This window comes from Amphiprion ocellaris, chromosome 14 (assembly GCF_022539595.1).
Source record: "Amphiprion ocellaris isolate individual 3 ecotype Okinawa chromosome 14, ASM2253959v1, whole genome shotgun sequence".
NCBI lineage: Eukaryota > Metazoa > Chordata > Actinopteri > Pomacentridae > Amphiprion > Amphiprion ocellaris.
Window position 1 is genome coordinate 11,065,833 of NC_072779.1, and position 15,735 is coordinate 11,081,567.

At 41.4% G+C, this 15,735-nt stretch overlaps 1 protein-coding gene across 1 annotated transcript in view; it reads right to left on the reverse strand.

Moving 5' to 3' along the window:
• Positions 1 to 7,999: 7,999 nt before the first annotated feature.
• dchs1b (dachsous cadherin-related 1b) overlaps positions 8,000 to 15,735 on the reverse strand; it is an 87,797-nt gene continuing 80,061 nt past the window's right edge. The window contains exons 21-29 of the mRNA XM_023281254.3: positions 15,518 to 15,631; positions 15,169 to 15,380; positions 14,882 to 15,033; positions 14,284 to 14,414; positions 13,832 to 14,118; positions 13,029 to 13,170; positions 12,715 to 12,886; positions 12,221 to 12,630; positions 8,000 to 12,108 (exon numbers count right to left, since the gene is read on the reverse strand). Coding sequence (XP_023137022.2) covers positions 10,061 to 12,108; positions 12,221 to 12,630; positions 12,715 to 12,886; positions 13,029 to 13,170; positions 13,832 to 14,118; positions 14,284 to 14,414; positions 14,882 to 15,033; positions 15,169 to 15,380; positions 15,518 to 15,631 — 3,668 coding nt within the window. The 3' untranslated portion in view covers positions 8,000 to 10,060. The remainder of the gene's footprint in view (positions 12,109 to 12,220; positions 12,631 to 12,714; positions 12,887 to 13,028; positions 13,171 to 13,831; positions 14,119 to 14,283; positions 14,415 to 14,881; positions 15,034 to 15,168; positions 15,381 to 15,517; positions 15,632 to 15,735) is intronic.

The window sequence follows — 15,735 nt, forward strand, 5'->3', positions numbered from 1 at the left end:
GTAAGCCAAATCTGCTGTTCTCATTTCATAGTTTTATCCATAGAGCTTCCATTATTTTAAATTTAATATAGAAAGGCAAAAATATTTTTATTTAAGAGAAAGATAAAAGAGTCAGTCATCAGCATAATAAGTAATATGAATCAGTGCATAAAACGTAATCTGTGGTTAATGTACTGTTAAGGTGAGGTTCAGCAAATGGAGCGTAGACGTCCTTCTAGTTCACCCTCCTGTGTTGCTTTCTGTTGCATGAGCTATGCACTGCTTCCTGCTCTGGCACTGAATGGTGGCATTAAACATAAAAATGCTGCTGCTGAATAACTGCATGTAAAATGTAATTCATAGGAGACGTGGTTTGGAGAAAAACAGAGAAGTGAAGAAAAAAAATGAAGCAAGGGAGAGAAAACATCTGCTCCAACTGAGACCTGACCAACTTAGCTGTAATATTAAAGCAAATCTGAATGCAAATCATTCTAAACAAGAGAGCAGTCGGTGAAGCAGTGGCCCTGTGGTTAGACTGAACTGTCTGATTTTGAAGGACTGGAAAGTCAAAGGTAATAAAAGTAAAGAACAGTACAGCACTGTGCACATAGATTTATAAGGAGACCTGCCTTTCATTATCTTCTTCCTAATGCCCACAAGGAATATTTATTACTCTAGTGAATTATGGCTGTACAGGGTGAACTACAGGTTCTGGTAATCTCCCTTTTGACTGCTTCTCTATCTGAGCATTATAATCCAAGCCATAAATCATTTCGGCTCTGATCAGTCTCCTGAAGAATCTCTGGGCTGATGGGCAGTAAATTTGCATGTTCAGAAAGACACGTTGTTTACAAATGCTAGTGAATGAATTAAATAATTTGACAAGAAGAACTGAGTGAACAGAAGGTGCACACTGTAAGCCAGTTCGCCATACAGGAAACTAATTATTCATGGCTTGAGCCTCTCTGAATTCTTGTCAGATAATAGTCATGGGAGATTAGAATAAAATGAGAAGTTAATTAAAAGGGAACTCGCAGTGAACTCCGTGACTCTGGAAAGCAGCTACTTTCTGCAATTGTTTTCACCATGTATGGCCAAAATGCAAAACAGTAAGTGGACGCACTGAGATCTAACGTCTCTGCTGATTTGCTCTGCTCTTACTGAATCCATTACCAAAGTTTACATGCGTGAGATTTTGCTCGGTAGTGAGTATCAGACGAATAATCTGAGTGGAATGCCGGGTTTAACCCCACAAGTAAAGCTGGTCGTTATTGTTTTCATGTGAAAAATCTGCGGAGGATAATGCCGAGCGTTTCCTTGACAGCAAGGGGTCGGTGACCTACACCTCCTTACAGAGCTCTGGCATATGCTCCGCACACGGTAGAAAAACAGAAGGTGTACACGTGATATGCAGAACCACGGGGAAATAAATGGCCGACTGCGGTGTTTAAAAATGCTGAAAATGTTCAGTTTCAGCATTATAGATCGATTTTTCCATCTAAGAAAAAGCCTGACTCACAGTCTATCAATCTATCAATCATAAATCAGCATAATGGCTTGTAATGTGAAACATATTTCGCCTCCACCATCATCACAATTTTTCCCCTTTAAAGGCTCGCTGTAGCCCCCTTTTTTCTTTTGTTTGTAAAAAGAAGTGGTTTTGTTGTCCTGTTGCTTTCCCTTGCTGCCTATGGTGTTGGTTTAACCCTCCTGATTGAGGGCAGAGAGTGTTTTCTCAAGTTCTGTATCTCTGTCAGACCTTCGGCTCACATCTTGCACACAAATAGAAGAGGGCAGAGAATAAATGAGGCTGGGAGAGAGAAGAAAAGATGAAGGCTTTGTGACAGTGGGATGAAAGGAGAAGAGGAGGAAGAAAATGCAGAAAATGATGAAGGGAAAAAAAAAGCAGTCTGAACTTGACTGTGAACACGGGAGTAAGCTGCTGCTGACATTATGACAGTCCTAACAGGCTGACAGGCAGTTGTACCAGAACCAGCCCTCCTGCGGCAGTTACGCTCTGTAGAAATATGCAGCAAGCGAGAAGGAAACTGAACAGAGTGACGAGATGAGGGAGGAAGAGGTATGGAGTCCATTAAGGCTTTTGCAGAGTGGAGAACAATAATCCTGGCAATCACTCACTCAACTTCCCTCCCTTTTCCGCTGTGCTTTCGAATTGGGTGCCACATGACCTCTGAACCCAGTCTTAGTTACCACGGCTCGTAATTCATGCAAATAAGGAATTACGGAGCAGAGAGGAGCTCCACCCTGTAATGTGTTGGCTGGCGACACTGTAACCTGTGCGGAGTTGAATGGCCCATTCAGCCTCGGAGCATGAGATCATGAATAAATGGGTCACTGGGCTTCATTCTTCACAATCAGTAAAAGCAATAGATGCTGCAGCACATTGTAATGTCAAAAGATGAATATATTTCAGGCTCTGTTGTCTGGTAAGGGGATATCACTGACCTTATATCTGTGACCCTCTTCAGTTTACATCACACATAAGGTGGGAAAACTCAACCAGTAAAACAACTAAAGTTGCTTAAAGAAACAACAGGATTGATAGTTCTAGATTATTTATAGGGCTACCAATCAAGAAAAGTAATGAAAAGTCAGATTATCAGCAGACCATGGAAGCTGAGAGGCCAATAATTTATTGTGGTTCATTATCTCAAGATCACCGCATAATTATCTTGTCATCTTGTATAAGAAATGGTGCTCAGATTTATTTTAATCAACTCATTGTTCGCTCAAGACTTTTCTTTTCCATAAGGACATTCATCCAGAGCAAATATGTGAAAGGGTACATGTATGTTATTGCCTATAATTATGCCAGTATGTTCACCATTTGTTATCTAAAGATAAGAGGAGATTTCCCAGAGTAAACGGCTAAAAATAAATAAAGGCTGCACAAAGTCACTGCTTATCTTGAGAATATGACATAAAATAAGTAACTTTAATTAGAGTATAATCATTTTAGCACAGTTTATCTAATGAATTCGATCAACTTTGTGGTCAAGATACCTTGACTTCAAATGTACCTTCTAATTGTTAGATGGATGAATAAATAATGCAACTTTTTTCTTATAAAGGGAAAATGCTGAAACATGTTCGCTCAAGTCAATAGAATTTTAGACAGTACAGCTAGATACCTCACTTTACTAATATGATCCATTTTGATACCCTATGTTCACTAAAGCTGGGGAATTTCACATGAATAGTGCATTAAGTGACATTTAAAGTTAATTTGATGACTTTATGACTATTCTCTACTGTGCCACGGGAAGAAAAAAACATGCAAATACTTTTCTCTTAAAAGTAATAAATGTAAACGCTGAGGTAAATGCATCATATCTCACTAGGAGAAAAGTTTGTTGCTGTCACTTTGTGGTTTTGCTCTTAGTCATTTTGCCTAAAGAGAATGTTGGGAAATGAATGGAAATTTATATGTCACAATTCATATTTTTAAATCTGATTAATACAGTGTTGAGATCCATTTGTTGCTAATATATTTCTTAGTTGATTAGTGCGTGGAAGCAAAAACTATTTCTGTATCCTGATTTCTATACAGTCTGTCTCTCACGGTACAGAAGATACAGAAAATAACAAAATGTTAGGTGCTACAAAGTTTCCATCAGCCTTAAATCGAACAGACATTTGCAAAGAACTCTTGGAACAACTTGACATAGTTCATATTTCTTTGCCCAAGCCATTGCTTTCAGCCTAAAGCCAACACACTGACTGACTGACCATAAACCCAAATGTTTGGGCCCCAGAATGTTTGACACCTGCACACTCTCACAAGGAAACATTCAGCAGTTGTGGTGAAATGAGCTTTTTTTTTTCCTTTTAGAAGCACATTGCATATTTTTTACACTTGTACTTTGCCTTCCTGACTGATTGCTCCACACTGCTCTCCAAAGAACAATTTATTTTTCTAGCATTTAAGAAATTGATTAATGGTGCTATTTTTAACAATGTACAAACAAAGTGCATTAAACAATCACCCAAAGCGGTGTTTAGAAAGTGTAGAACTGCACCAAATTCTCTGTGGGATTATTCCCTTCAATTCCTGTAATTTCTCACTAATTAACAGTGTAGCAGAGTTCACTGGACTGTTTTGACTCTGTAATGCAAAAAGCGATCATGAGACTGTTTTTGAAGTGCAGACAGGTACAGTTGTGTTTGGTTCTTGCCTTGCTAGGCTTCCTTGTCATGTCTACTGCTCCATTTCCATCCCTCCATCTCGCTGCTCTCTCCTGCAGTGTGAAGTGTGAGTGACACTAGTGAGGGAGTCCTGTAACACAAGGTCAGCACAAATGAGAAACAGGCTCACACTGACTCAGCTGGCTCCTTTCTCCTGTCATTTTTCCTCTGCTTGACGCCACAGGAAAAAAAAGTGGAAACTCACTAAAAATAGCAATACAGAGGCCAGGAGCCAAATACCCTCGGTGACTGTTTTTCCTCCGTGAATCCCGTTAGACATGCGAGTGGCACGGCACGAAAGGGAGGGAGAAGTTAACTCCGTGTTGACATTGGAGGTAAATTGAAATTTGACAGTTTACCTTTGGGTTGAGCGAATTCTGCAGCTCTTTGTGGCACAAGAAATTAAGGCTGTTTCGCAAAAAGTTGATATTTGAACCACATGACAGTATCGAAGCCTAAACACACGACAGACCCGTGGATACACAGCTTGTCCGCAAATGTTCAGCCTCACGTACGTGCAGAAAACACGCAGCTCCCACACGGCAGTGACAATTTCTCCCTCCGCCAGCAGAGATAACAACTGATAAACAGCAATGAAACTGGATCTTGGCACCAGAGGTTCTCCTGAGAACCTTTAGATGTCATGGAATGTAGAAATGTATGTGTTCATGGTAATTTCCTGGGGAGGGAGATGGCAGACAGGGGGGAGCAGATTCATTAGGGTCCGCCTGACCTTGGAGCAAAAGTGGATTTCGCCAACTTCCACAAGTCTTCTGTGTAGCTCTGGGAATCTGTTCAAAGAGACTTCCGAGTGAATTGGACACTATCAACAGATTTTTGAATGGAGTTATTCTTATCTAACAGACAATGTCCTGTTGCTGGCTCCAGGAAAGCAGAACACAAACTGATGAACAGTCGTGTGATGTTACTGTGAACGCAGCCAGTCTACTTCCTACTGATACTTTGATTTCATTAAACAGTGTGCAGCGCAGATATTGTGGCCTTTACTCACTTGTTTGGATTAAGCAGCACTAACATTTTCCATAATGCACCTCTTAAATGAACCCCGAAAGTGTGATGTTTGCCTTTTTCAAACCGCATGCCTCCCTTTTGCAAACTTACATTTTAAATGTAATATTGTGATGTGTTATCCAAGCAGAGATAACAAAATATTTGACATTACATAGCACAACATTGAAAGAAGAAGAAGCCATGCCTATACAAATGTTTTCACATTCTCCATTTGACAGGTATACGGAACTTTAGGTGAAAAATCAATGCTTTGCCCCTTAAAATATTTGGTCACCAAATACGTGGCTTGACTGTCATGAGAAAATAAGAAAATACTGACAATGTTAGTGCTGGCCATGTCCTCAAGTGTACCAGATTTATTCAGTTTCTGCTAAAATATGTGAATAAGGAAGTCCATGGGTAAAAAAGAAAAATAAGTACTGTGAAAAGCTCAAGTTAGGAGGAATTCAATGCAAGGCGTAATTATTCATATCTTTCAGATCAGTCTTTTTCACAGCAGCATCGCATGCACAGTATATTGCTATACTTGCACAGCAGACACCACATTTGGGTCTTATTTTTCATGAATATGTCTTAGTGGAAACGTTACTCTGCCTCTAACAAATAGCAGTTCAAAAATTCCAGCAGGACCTCAAGCTCAGCTAAAAGTTGCAATAAAGATTCTTACTTCCAGAGCTCCTGTTTCTGTTCCATTTTTTCCCCTTTTGCTCTCCCTTTCTCTCTGCACCGACCGACATTCATGAATGCTCCATCAACCAGTGGAGTGCGTTAATATTTTTCTCTGATATACACTATACAATGCTTCACACTTAACAGCCACATGAATGTTTTGCTCCTTCGTAGCTGTACATTCATGTTCATGTCCTGCGCCGTCATTTAACAAAGTTGAACAGATCAAAGTCAGAATGAAAGAGCACCTGGATGCTAACTGCAGTGTGGGCCAAGTCTAATTTGATGTTTACAGGCTTGATTCCCAGAGAGTACAGCTGCAGATTAACCAGATCTACTGGAAAGAAAACAGCCTATAACAGAGTTTGCTTTTCTGGAATGTAACTTTTACAGAGAATAAGATTTATCAAAAGTGCCTGTTCTCCAAAGTCTTCACTTCTGTTCATAACACTCGGGGTGCCTTTTCTCTAAATTACTACTAAATTCCAAAAGCTGTCAGGGAAAATGATACCTTCTCAACAATTGACAGTTACGTTAAAAATCTTGATTCATATTCCAGTGTGAAAGTGGAAACAGCAATAAACTGAAATACAAGTCAAGGTTTACTCATGCTGTTGGAAGGTGAAAGCTGTTTTTCTTAATTTTCTTTTTGTGTTGGATCTCTTGTTTGCCATGTAAAGTTAAATTAGTCTCGATCGACTATTTAAAATGTAACTAATTTGTTACAGCTCTCATTGTAAACCTGTAAAAACACGTTTTGAGGGCCTTTAAATAATATGAAGAACAACTACGCAAGAATGAATGTAAAGTTGGATAATCATTAAAATTAGGTGCATCTTTTTTGCAAGTTCCTAATTAAATGTTACTCCAAGGATGAAGTAGCTATATATGACTTTACTGTGCCTTTCGAGAATCACCACTGCCTTTCAGATTATTACAATGCTTTGTAACAAAACACAAACGCAAATATCCTACTGCACCAAAGATTTCATATTTGGCTTACATCTTCTCCAGGGGATCGACTTCTCCTCCAGACAAATTTCTCCCAGATTCTGCAGCTAAAATACCTGCCAAGTATGTGCCTGTAGGAGCTGGATCAGGGCCAGTATCAGCTGGGGGAGATTGTTGTGGGCCATGTGTGTCACTGTGTAGTAGCCTTTAAGTACGTGTGTGCGTGTGCTTGTGATTATTTGAAGTTGTGTGGGGTTAGTGAAGGAGTAGGCTGCAAAAGTCGCCCTGGGACAGCAGGCTGTAAACACAGCTGTGTGTGGAGGTGAATGTAAAAGCCAGGGCAGCAAGCTTTTTTACCCCCTAAGGAAGAATATAATTTAGGTAATATGTTGTTACTGTAAATTATCCACATGAACTACAGTTGTCTATGTAATATAGAATATATACATGCATCCATGTGTAATCATACCTGTGAATTGTACAACCGATCTTCCACTGACTGATGACTATTTGTGCAATTTATCATCATTGCCTCTCATTTTACAAAATGTCTTCTGTTTCAAACTCACTCTCCAGGAGCTTCTGTCTCTGGTTCTTTCTCTTGTCAAACTCCATGTGCAGCTCCTTCTGCACATAACAATAACAGAGAAACACTGCACGGCTGTGTGTGCGATCACCAAATGAAGTAAAAAAAAAAATTCACAGCAGCTATGCAAACATGTCTATGCTCCATATGAAATAAACATCTTGTAATTAATCAGTTACATAAACATCATATGACTATATATAAGCTGGAATTTGACTGGAGTTCAAGATTCTGTGATACAGCGATTATTTTTGTGGGACCTATTCTGTATGTTGTGAAAGAAAAGTTGCATGGATGCATTTCCCAGCTTTATAAATGAACAAAACTAATTTATATTGTACAAGCAAAAACTGCATTTAAGGCCACCACATTAAACTCTTACCTTCAGGTGGTAGTTTTTCCCAAAGAATGCTCTTTCCCTTCAGTAGTAGCCTTCTCATAAATTACTGAACTTCCCCTCTTCAAAGTTACTATCTGCAGTTCACACAACTGAAACACTGTTAAACTTTAATTACCTCTCAGATGTTCTCTCAAAGTCTTGTATTGAATTCTGAAAAAGATGAACTCTGACTCTAGTTTGTCAAAAGAGATCAGTAGGAATTTATTATTTGCTTTAAATACAAGTACAGCTCCTTTCCTTCTGCCGTTGCTCCACTGATCAGTCACTGGCAGTCATCTCAAAGTGAACTCCAAACTGAGGTTTTCTAACACAAATGTTTCCGAGACAGCACTACTATGAGTCAAGAGATTGTTGTGCTGGAGTTAGGCTCATGGCATGAGTAACCTCTAGCTGATGCTGCGCCAGCTCTGCATGAGGCGATTTGTAGGGTTATGCGGAACAAAGAACAGAGGTAGAAGCCTTTTTTCTTGAAAGCAAGAGTATATCCAATCACTGCAATTACCCCAAAAGATCAAAAACAGGCCGGAATGATGTATACACATGGAAGAATGACAAGGACACTCTTAAAGCCTGTTGGCTCGTGCTGGACTAACAGATTGCTATAACTGAATATGAACAATAAAATAAAAGAAAGAAGGTGCAGATGAGTTACACATATGGAACGTTAAAACACCTCATCATGTTGGTGACAATCTCAGTGTATGAATCACAGAAATAAAATGCACAGAACTGAGAGTTAATGTGGACCATAAATACTGCACTGGTTGCTAAATCCTTGTACATTCATCAGGCCTCATGCATTCTGGCTTTTAGTTCCCACTTGTCTGGTTAATGTGCTACATTTCTCCAAGTTTTGCCACTTTCCTATGAGAATCTTAGCTGGGCCATTGCATGTTATTTCCATTGTGCTGAGATGAACAACTTCACAGTAATATCTTCACATAAAATCTTAAGTTAATGACTAATGCAACTGTCTTTAGGAAGCACTTTCTTTTCAAAGACACAGAGGTGATCAGCAAATTGAGTTGTCCCTGAATAACAAAGGGAATGTGCTGTTGTGCACAAGTGCTGAACTGGAGAAGCGAGCATTTAAATTGATCACAGGTTTTTATCCAGCTGCTGTTTTGGATTCGTGATGATCAACAATTTGACAAAAAAAAAAGAAAAAAAAAGAAAAATTCATAAGGTAACAACACAGCAAAGAGTGAGCTGTGCTTAGTTTCCTATTGTCAAACTGTGACAGAAAGTCCTCTTTTCATATAAATAATGCAAAAAACTCAAATATCCCCCTCACACTCACACCAGAACTGTCACAAGAGTCTCTAAAAACCTAGGAGACACATACAGTACATAGCGTAGCCTGCATACATACAAATATACATATATGCACATACACAAAAAACAACAACCTCTCAATGTGGAATAATGGATCTGAAATCATAAATTCATATAAAAATATAAAAATAAAAGTAAAATCAAAAGAAGTGACATCTGAATTAGTGAGAAAAACAATAATCTCCCTTGCTCTTCCACTGTGTGATGCATTGGCAATTCCATGAATCCATGACTTTGTGAACACACACTATTTTTCCGTCCATGGGGTTCACGAACACGTCCAAAGGCCATTTCAAAAGCAGCCACAAGATGAGTTTAATACTGAAGTGTAAAAATGTCCACAGACACAAAGAGAGGGACAAGGTCCTTTGCTCTCTGGCCAGCCAGCGAGGTAACATGAGAACTACACATTTATCTATCTACACACTAAGGGATCTCTGACTGCAGGGCGTGGTGAGTGCACGTTCCCACGAAGAGGTCAGTTTACCTCTTAACCCAGATCAGTTCGTGGAGACCTGCGTCACTGTGAAAATGGAGGGGTGGGATGGTCCTGTCAAACCAGGCACATGTTCCACTTTTGTGTATTCCTGCAACACTGCCAGCCAACAGATGCACTAATCCACATATTCTACCTAGAGACGGTTCAGTATGTTTTTTGTAGTTGTGTTTATTGCCCAAAAATCAAGCGGTCAGACACTTTACACAAACGTCTCTATCTGGACATTCATGAAACCTTCATTCTTGTGATGAAAACAATAATTTCTGAGAATGACAGTACACTTGACACCACCGCTTGCTTTCTTTTGAGCCATGCAAAAGAACATCCAAAAGGAGGGCCTATTATTCTCTGTTCATGTTGTCTGTCTTTAAGTCCCTCCTTTAGTTGGCTTGGGATTTTTCAATCATATTCTCATCTCATGATCAGGACTCTGGTCCAGTGAGGGCTCCCTGGTGCTGATCATGGACGCTGAGGGCCCTTGGGTGACTCCAAATGGAGAAACAGCTGGTGATCGAGCTGCCAGAGGGGACAGAGAAGGGGAGAAACTGGGTGACATTGCTGCTGATGAAATGGATCCCTCATGACTGATAGGGGACCTACGGAGTGAAGCCAAGTGAGGGAATGTCCGCCCAATCACAGGAACTTTGGGTGGAACTGACATGGCCCCTGGATGGGCCACTGATGTGATGAGTGGTGGGGGGTCAATTCTAGGTTTAGGGTCCATTTTGGGCTTAGGTTGGAAAGGTTGGCGGGGATTCTGACTCTGCTGAGCGGTTTCATCTTTCAGCCTCGCAATCTCTGTGAAGACATTTGCGAGAGGTTGAAACTGAGGGCACCAGTTGAGTAGATAATCCCAGTTGTAGCTGCCACGAAGCTCCTCATCACTGGCAACAATAGCTGTGAGGGAGCCATCCACTGACGGCTTACCGTCTTCAGGGAAGGCGTAATCCTTGGGGAGGGAAATGTTGAGACCCCGGCCTACTCCCAAGTAACCACCTCCCTCATCTCGATAGACTGGGAGCTGGCCAGAGAGCAAGGTCCCGCTGAGACTGCCTCCCAGTTTCTTTCCCTTGAACCATGTGCTGCCCTCCAAAGCTGCAGGCTCACAGGAGATATCAGAGAGCTGGTCAGCGTCCTGCTGGATTCCAGAGTCTGGTCCTCTGGCTGAGATGTGCTCCTGCATAGACGAGGTGATGGAGGCGACACGGGGGTACTCATTTATCATCCTGATCTCATCATCCTCTGCGGCTTCAGCAGATCCTCTTCCACTGGAATGAGAAGGATCCAAAGAGCCCCCTCTAGTGTAAGGACCACCACCTGCCCCACCCTGATCTCCAGCATAGCCTGGCAAGGTCTGATGATAGATCCTTTCCCCTCCCGGTCCTGAGTTGCAATCATCCAGTTTCTGCAAGGCAGTTCCTGAAGCAACAGTTCTATTTCCTGTATCTTGGCCTTTCTTTCTCCTGCGTGACTTGACCAGGAACACCACCACAGCCATGACCACAAGCAGTATGATAAAACCAAGAGACACAGCTATTATGCTGATAAGCAGGATGTTGACATCCGCAGCCAGACCAAAGTTGGTGTTTGTGACATCAATGGAGACCTGGGCTGTAGTAGTGCGAGATGTGTCTAGAGGACTGTGAGCTTTCACATCCAGGGTCATCACCCTGGTTTCCCGTTTACTCCGGCCTGACCCACTGCTACTGCTGCTGCCTGAGCTGTCCAACTTGAGAAAAATCACCCCAGTAGTTTTGTTTACATCAAAATATGGAGAGCTAGAGGTGAAAGAATAGAGAACAATACCATCCACCCCACCATCCTCATCATTGGCTTGGACCTGGCCGATGCTCTGGCCTTTCTTGGCTCCCTCTGGCACTTCAAAGGAAAAATCAGAGGCTGTGAAGAGTGGGTCATACTCATCCTCACCTGTGACAAACACCTGAACAGTCACAGTGGCAGAGTGGTTGCCTGAATCTACTGCTATTGCCACAAAATTAAAGGAGTTGATCTTCTCAAAGTCAAATGGAATTTTGCTTTTGATTTCTCCTGAGTTCTGGTCCACAGCGAAGCTGTCTTTTCCTGCCCCGGACCGCTCCACCATGTAGTACTTCACTAGGCCAAAAACCCCTGTGTCATGGTCTATGGCATGTAGAACAGTCACAGCTGAGTTTGCTGGTTGGTTTTCTCTGATGCTGGCAGTCAGGACTTCCACAGGGAAGAATGGGTGATTGTCATTTACATCTTTGACTTCAATGATGACTGGAGCTAGTGCAAAGTGACCCTGTCCGTCTGTGGCTTGAATGATGATAACGTGCGTGGACTGATGCTCACGATCAAGGGCTCGCTGAAGCCTCAAAGCTCCAGTCCACTGGTCCATGGTAAATAAGTTCACCTCATCACCGGAGCTGATGGTATACTGGACTTCGGCATTGGGAGTTGAGTCTGGGTCTGGCAAAAAGAAAGGGTAGAATAAATTAACTCAGACAACATAGGAAGGGAACTACAAGAAATGAGGAGACAATTGCAGAGAAGTTGATAAAAACGGGAGATATTTGCTCACCTGTAGCAGTCAGCCGAATGATCTCAGTCCCAGCAGCAGCTCCCTCACTCAGTGACACAGTATATTCTGCTCTACTGAACACTGGAGGGTTATCATTCACATCACCAATGGTTATCACTGCAGCAACACTAGAGCTCCTCTGGGGAACACCTCGGTCTGACACCACTACTGTGAGGTTGTAAAGTGGCTTTGTTTCAAAGTCGAGCCCCTCAGCTAACAGTAGGGTCCCAACTGTCTGAAAGCCACGTCCCTCCAGGAACCGCACACTGCTTTCGATCTGGAACGCATTTCCTTCATTCCCACTGGCGATAGCAAAGTCAAAACCGCAGTTTTCTCGAGAGAGGTCGCTGTCAAAGGCTTCAAAAGTCAGAACTGTGGAACCTGGGATGGCGTCCTCAGAAACTGTAGCCCTGCAAGCAGAACATTACATATATAAGGTACAACTGTTGACGTTACACTAGAATACATTCAAATTCTGATGAAAACAGACGAACCTGTAGTCTGATTGGTGAAACACAGGAGCGTTGTCATTGACGTCAGAGATCTGAACTTGGACTGTAGTGAGAGAGGACAGCGAAGGCGAGCCTCCATCACTAGCTTCAATGACAATACTGACTGACGGACGCTCAGGGTCAAACTCAGCTCTGTGATTGATGAACAGGGTTCCTGGACACGGAAGACGATAAAATGGATTCAGTCATTGTGTTGAAAGAGTTACTCCCAAAATGCAATAAATCTTACTTCCGGTTAAAACTGGAACTGATGCAGTGAGGTAAAATACATCAGGAAAGAGCCAAGGTTATCTCACCATTGCTGGGGTCAATGTAGAAACCCTCCTGAGTCGCTGACATCACTCTGTAGGTGATCTTTCCGTTCTCTCCTGAGTCCCTGTCAGTTGCTGTTACGGTGATAACTGCACTTCCTGGTGGTGTGTGCTCAGGAAGAGTGATCTGGAGTGCATAAATATTAAAAACATCTCTTAAGCATGAGAAAAAAGAAACAAAAAAGCTGTCCACTGATCACATAAATACTGGGGTAAAATTCCCAAACACATGGCGAGGAGGTCAACTACACTACACTCACAGAGGGGAATTTTTTTATTGTATTTTAGAATGTAGTCCCTGTTTTTTTCCTAAGTGTGTGCTAATGTTGAGGTCATTTCCTGAGACATAGTAGTAAATATTATTCGACTCATCTCTCCAACCTTTCCCCAGTCAATATTGGGCAGTAAACTTTTATCACCTCCACTGTGTGCAAGCTGGGAATGTATACATGTGTGTATGTGTGTTTTTTTCGTTACAGTGTATGTCAAGCCCAAGAGTGCCATTATAAAGCAGTCTATTGGAGAGAAACAGTTTATGAAGCAAATTAATTTTGCAATCAAACTTTATAAGGTGTTAATACATCACAAATTTAAACACACATTCTGTGCATTCACTCAAAAGTATGCGATGAAAATATGAGATTTATTTCTGCACTGTATTTATTGAGTACATTAAAACAAATACTAAGTATAGAAATGGAGGTAAAGCAGCTGTTTTTGAGGTGCATATATCATTTTCTGAGACTAAACAACACATGTATTGAAAACATTGTCTTAATTTTACACACCTGATAGAGATCATGGGTGAATGCAGGTGCATTGTCATTAATATCCTCCACCAGTATCGTAATGTTAGCCTCAGTTTGGTGCTGGCTGTCTGTAGCTCTGACAGTCAGGGTGTACCACGTCTTCTCCTCAAAGTCTAGAGGAGCAGTGAGTGACACTCCTCCACTGTAGCGGTGAATCCCAAACTTGCCTAAAGCTGTTGGGTCTAACTGCAAGGAGTAGGAGAGGGCGGGGCTAGAGTCGACATCGTTACCAGTCACAAGAGTGATCTCTGTTCCTATCAAAGTATCTGGAAGAGACGGAAGTTGAACAAAAAACTGTTAGTTGCATTCAATATTCCATAAACATCCTCCTACCTGCTTAGCTTTTGTTTTGTGAATGTTTGCTGTGAAGTGCCACATACAAAGAAACATAACGAGAAAGTGCAACAATTGCTTTAAATTAAAATATTTACTCTCTGGGATGCGGACTTCCTGGGGCAAGGGAATAGTGGGACTGTTGTCATTTTGGTCAACAATCATCACTGTCAGGGTCGCTGAACCAGCCAGTCGTGGGCTTCCTCTATCAGTTGCTGTAACTACAAGCCTGTGGATGGGCAGAAAAATGGTTGTTTAAACAGTCTTCCTCTCTCAAGTTTAATTTTAATGTATTTATAGAAAGAGTGCTTGATGAACTGATGTGCATCTTTTTTTTACATTTAGTTACAAATTCTCAATTTCTTATGAAAGCAACATGCAAAAAAATTAGAAAAATGTTTCAGTGAACAGGAGCAGCTGTGATACATCTGGCATGGAGATATCTGGTTGCACTGATGCTTGCATCTTCAGCAGACTATGCCAATTTTCTCAGCAGATATCTAAACACAATCAATCTAGCAGAGTGAAAACAATTCATGATGTGCTATTCATGTTTACCTGTGTAAACGAACCAGATTTTTTTTCTGCACAGCACCTTGTAGCAATATTTTTACATGTGCACTAAATTTTCTTCCACAATATATGCATACATAGTGGTTCTTATGAAGGTTTATTCAACCACACATCTGTCCTCACTTGGTTTGGGTGAAGATCTCCCGGTCCATGATAGCTGCTGTAGTGATGCTTCCTGTCACAGGGTCGATCTTGAACAGGCCACTCATGCTTGATGATTGGATGGAGTAGGTCACCTGACCGTTCTGGCCCTGATCCACATCCTCAGCGACCACCTGGGAAAAGAAGGGAGGAGAGGGAAGAAAAAGGGAGAACAATGAGAATTTATTTTTACTCTCAGCAGAACTGTAGCAGACCAAATATCCCCATAACTTTGTTTTACTGCACAATTTTTCTATATTTGTCAGCACCTGTATGATTGGCATTTCATATCCTTGTGCTTCTTTCATGTAGGCCACATAATTCTGCAGCTGGAAGCGAGGAAGGTTGTCATTGACATCCTGCAGGATCAAGTTAAAAGCCATGAAAGATGTGGAGGACATGGTTTCAGCCTTTACAACTAGACGGAGTCTAGGGGTGTCTTCGAAGTCTAGTCCCCTGGAGCTCTGCACCCGGATTTCACCTGATGAGGGAAGATGTGAATGAAAAATTTGGTATTAGTGATCATCATATGAATATTTTTGTATATACAATATTTTTAAATCCACATCTAAATAACAAACTGAATTAATGCAATATTAATTTCAGTGTGAGTTTCACCTGTTGAGGAGCTGATGCTAAAAGCCTGTTTTCTGTTCCCACTGAAGAGGCTATAGTTGATACCTATCCGTGTGCCATCTGGATGTTGAGCCTGAGCCTGAGCCACAGTTGTGCCTGAGTTTTTGAAGTAGAGCCGAGAAAATATTCCATAATTGTGACAACATGAAACTGCCAAAGAATATACAAGAACAAAAAAAACCTGCTCAAATCCCTCTAAA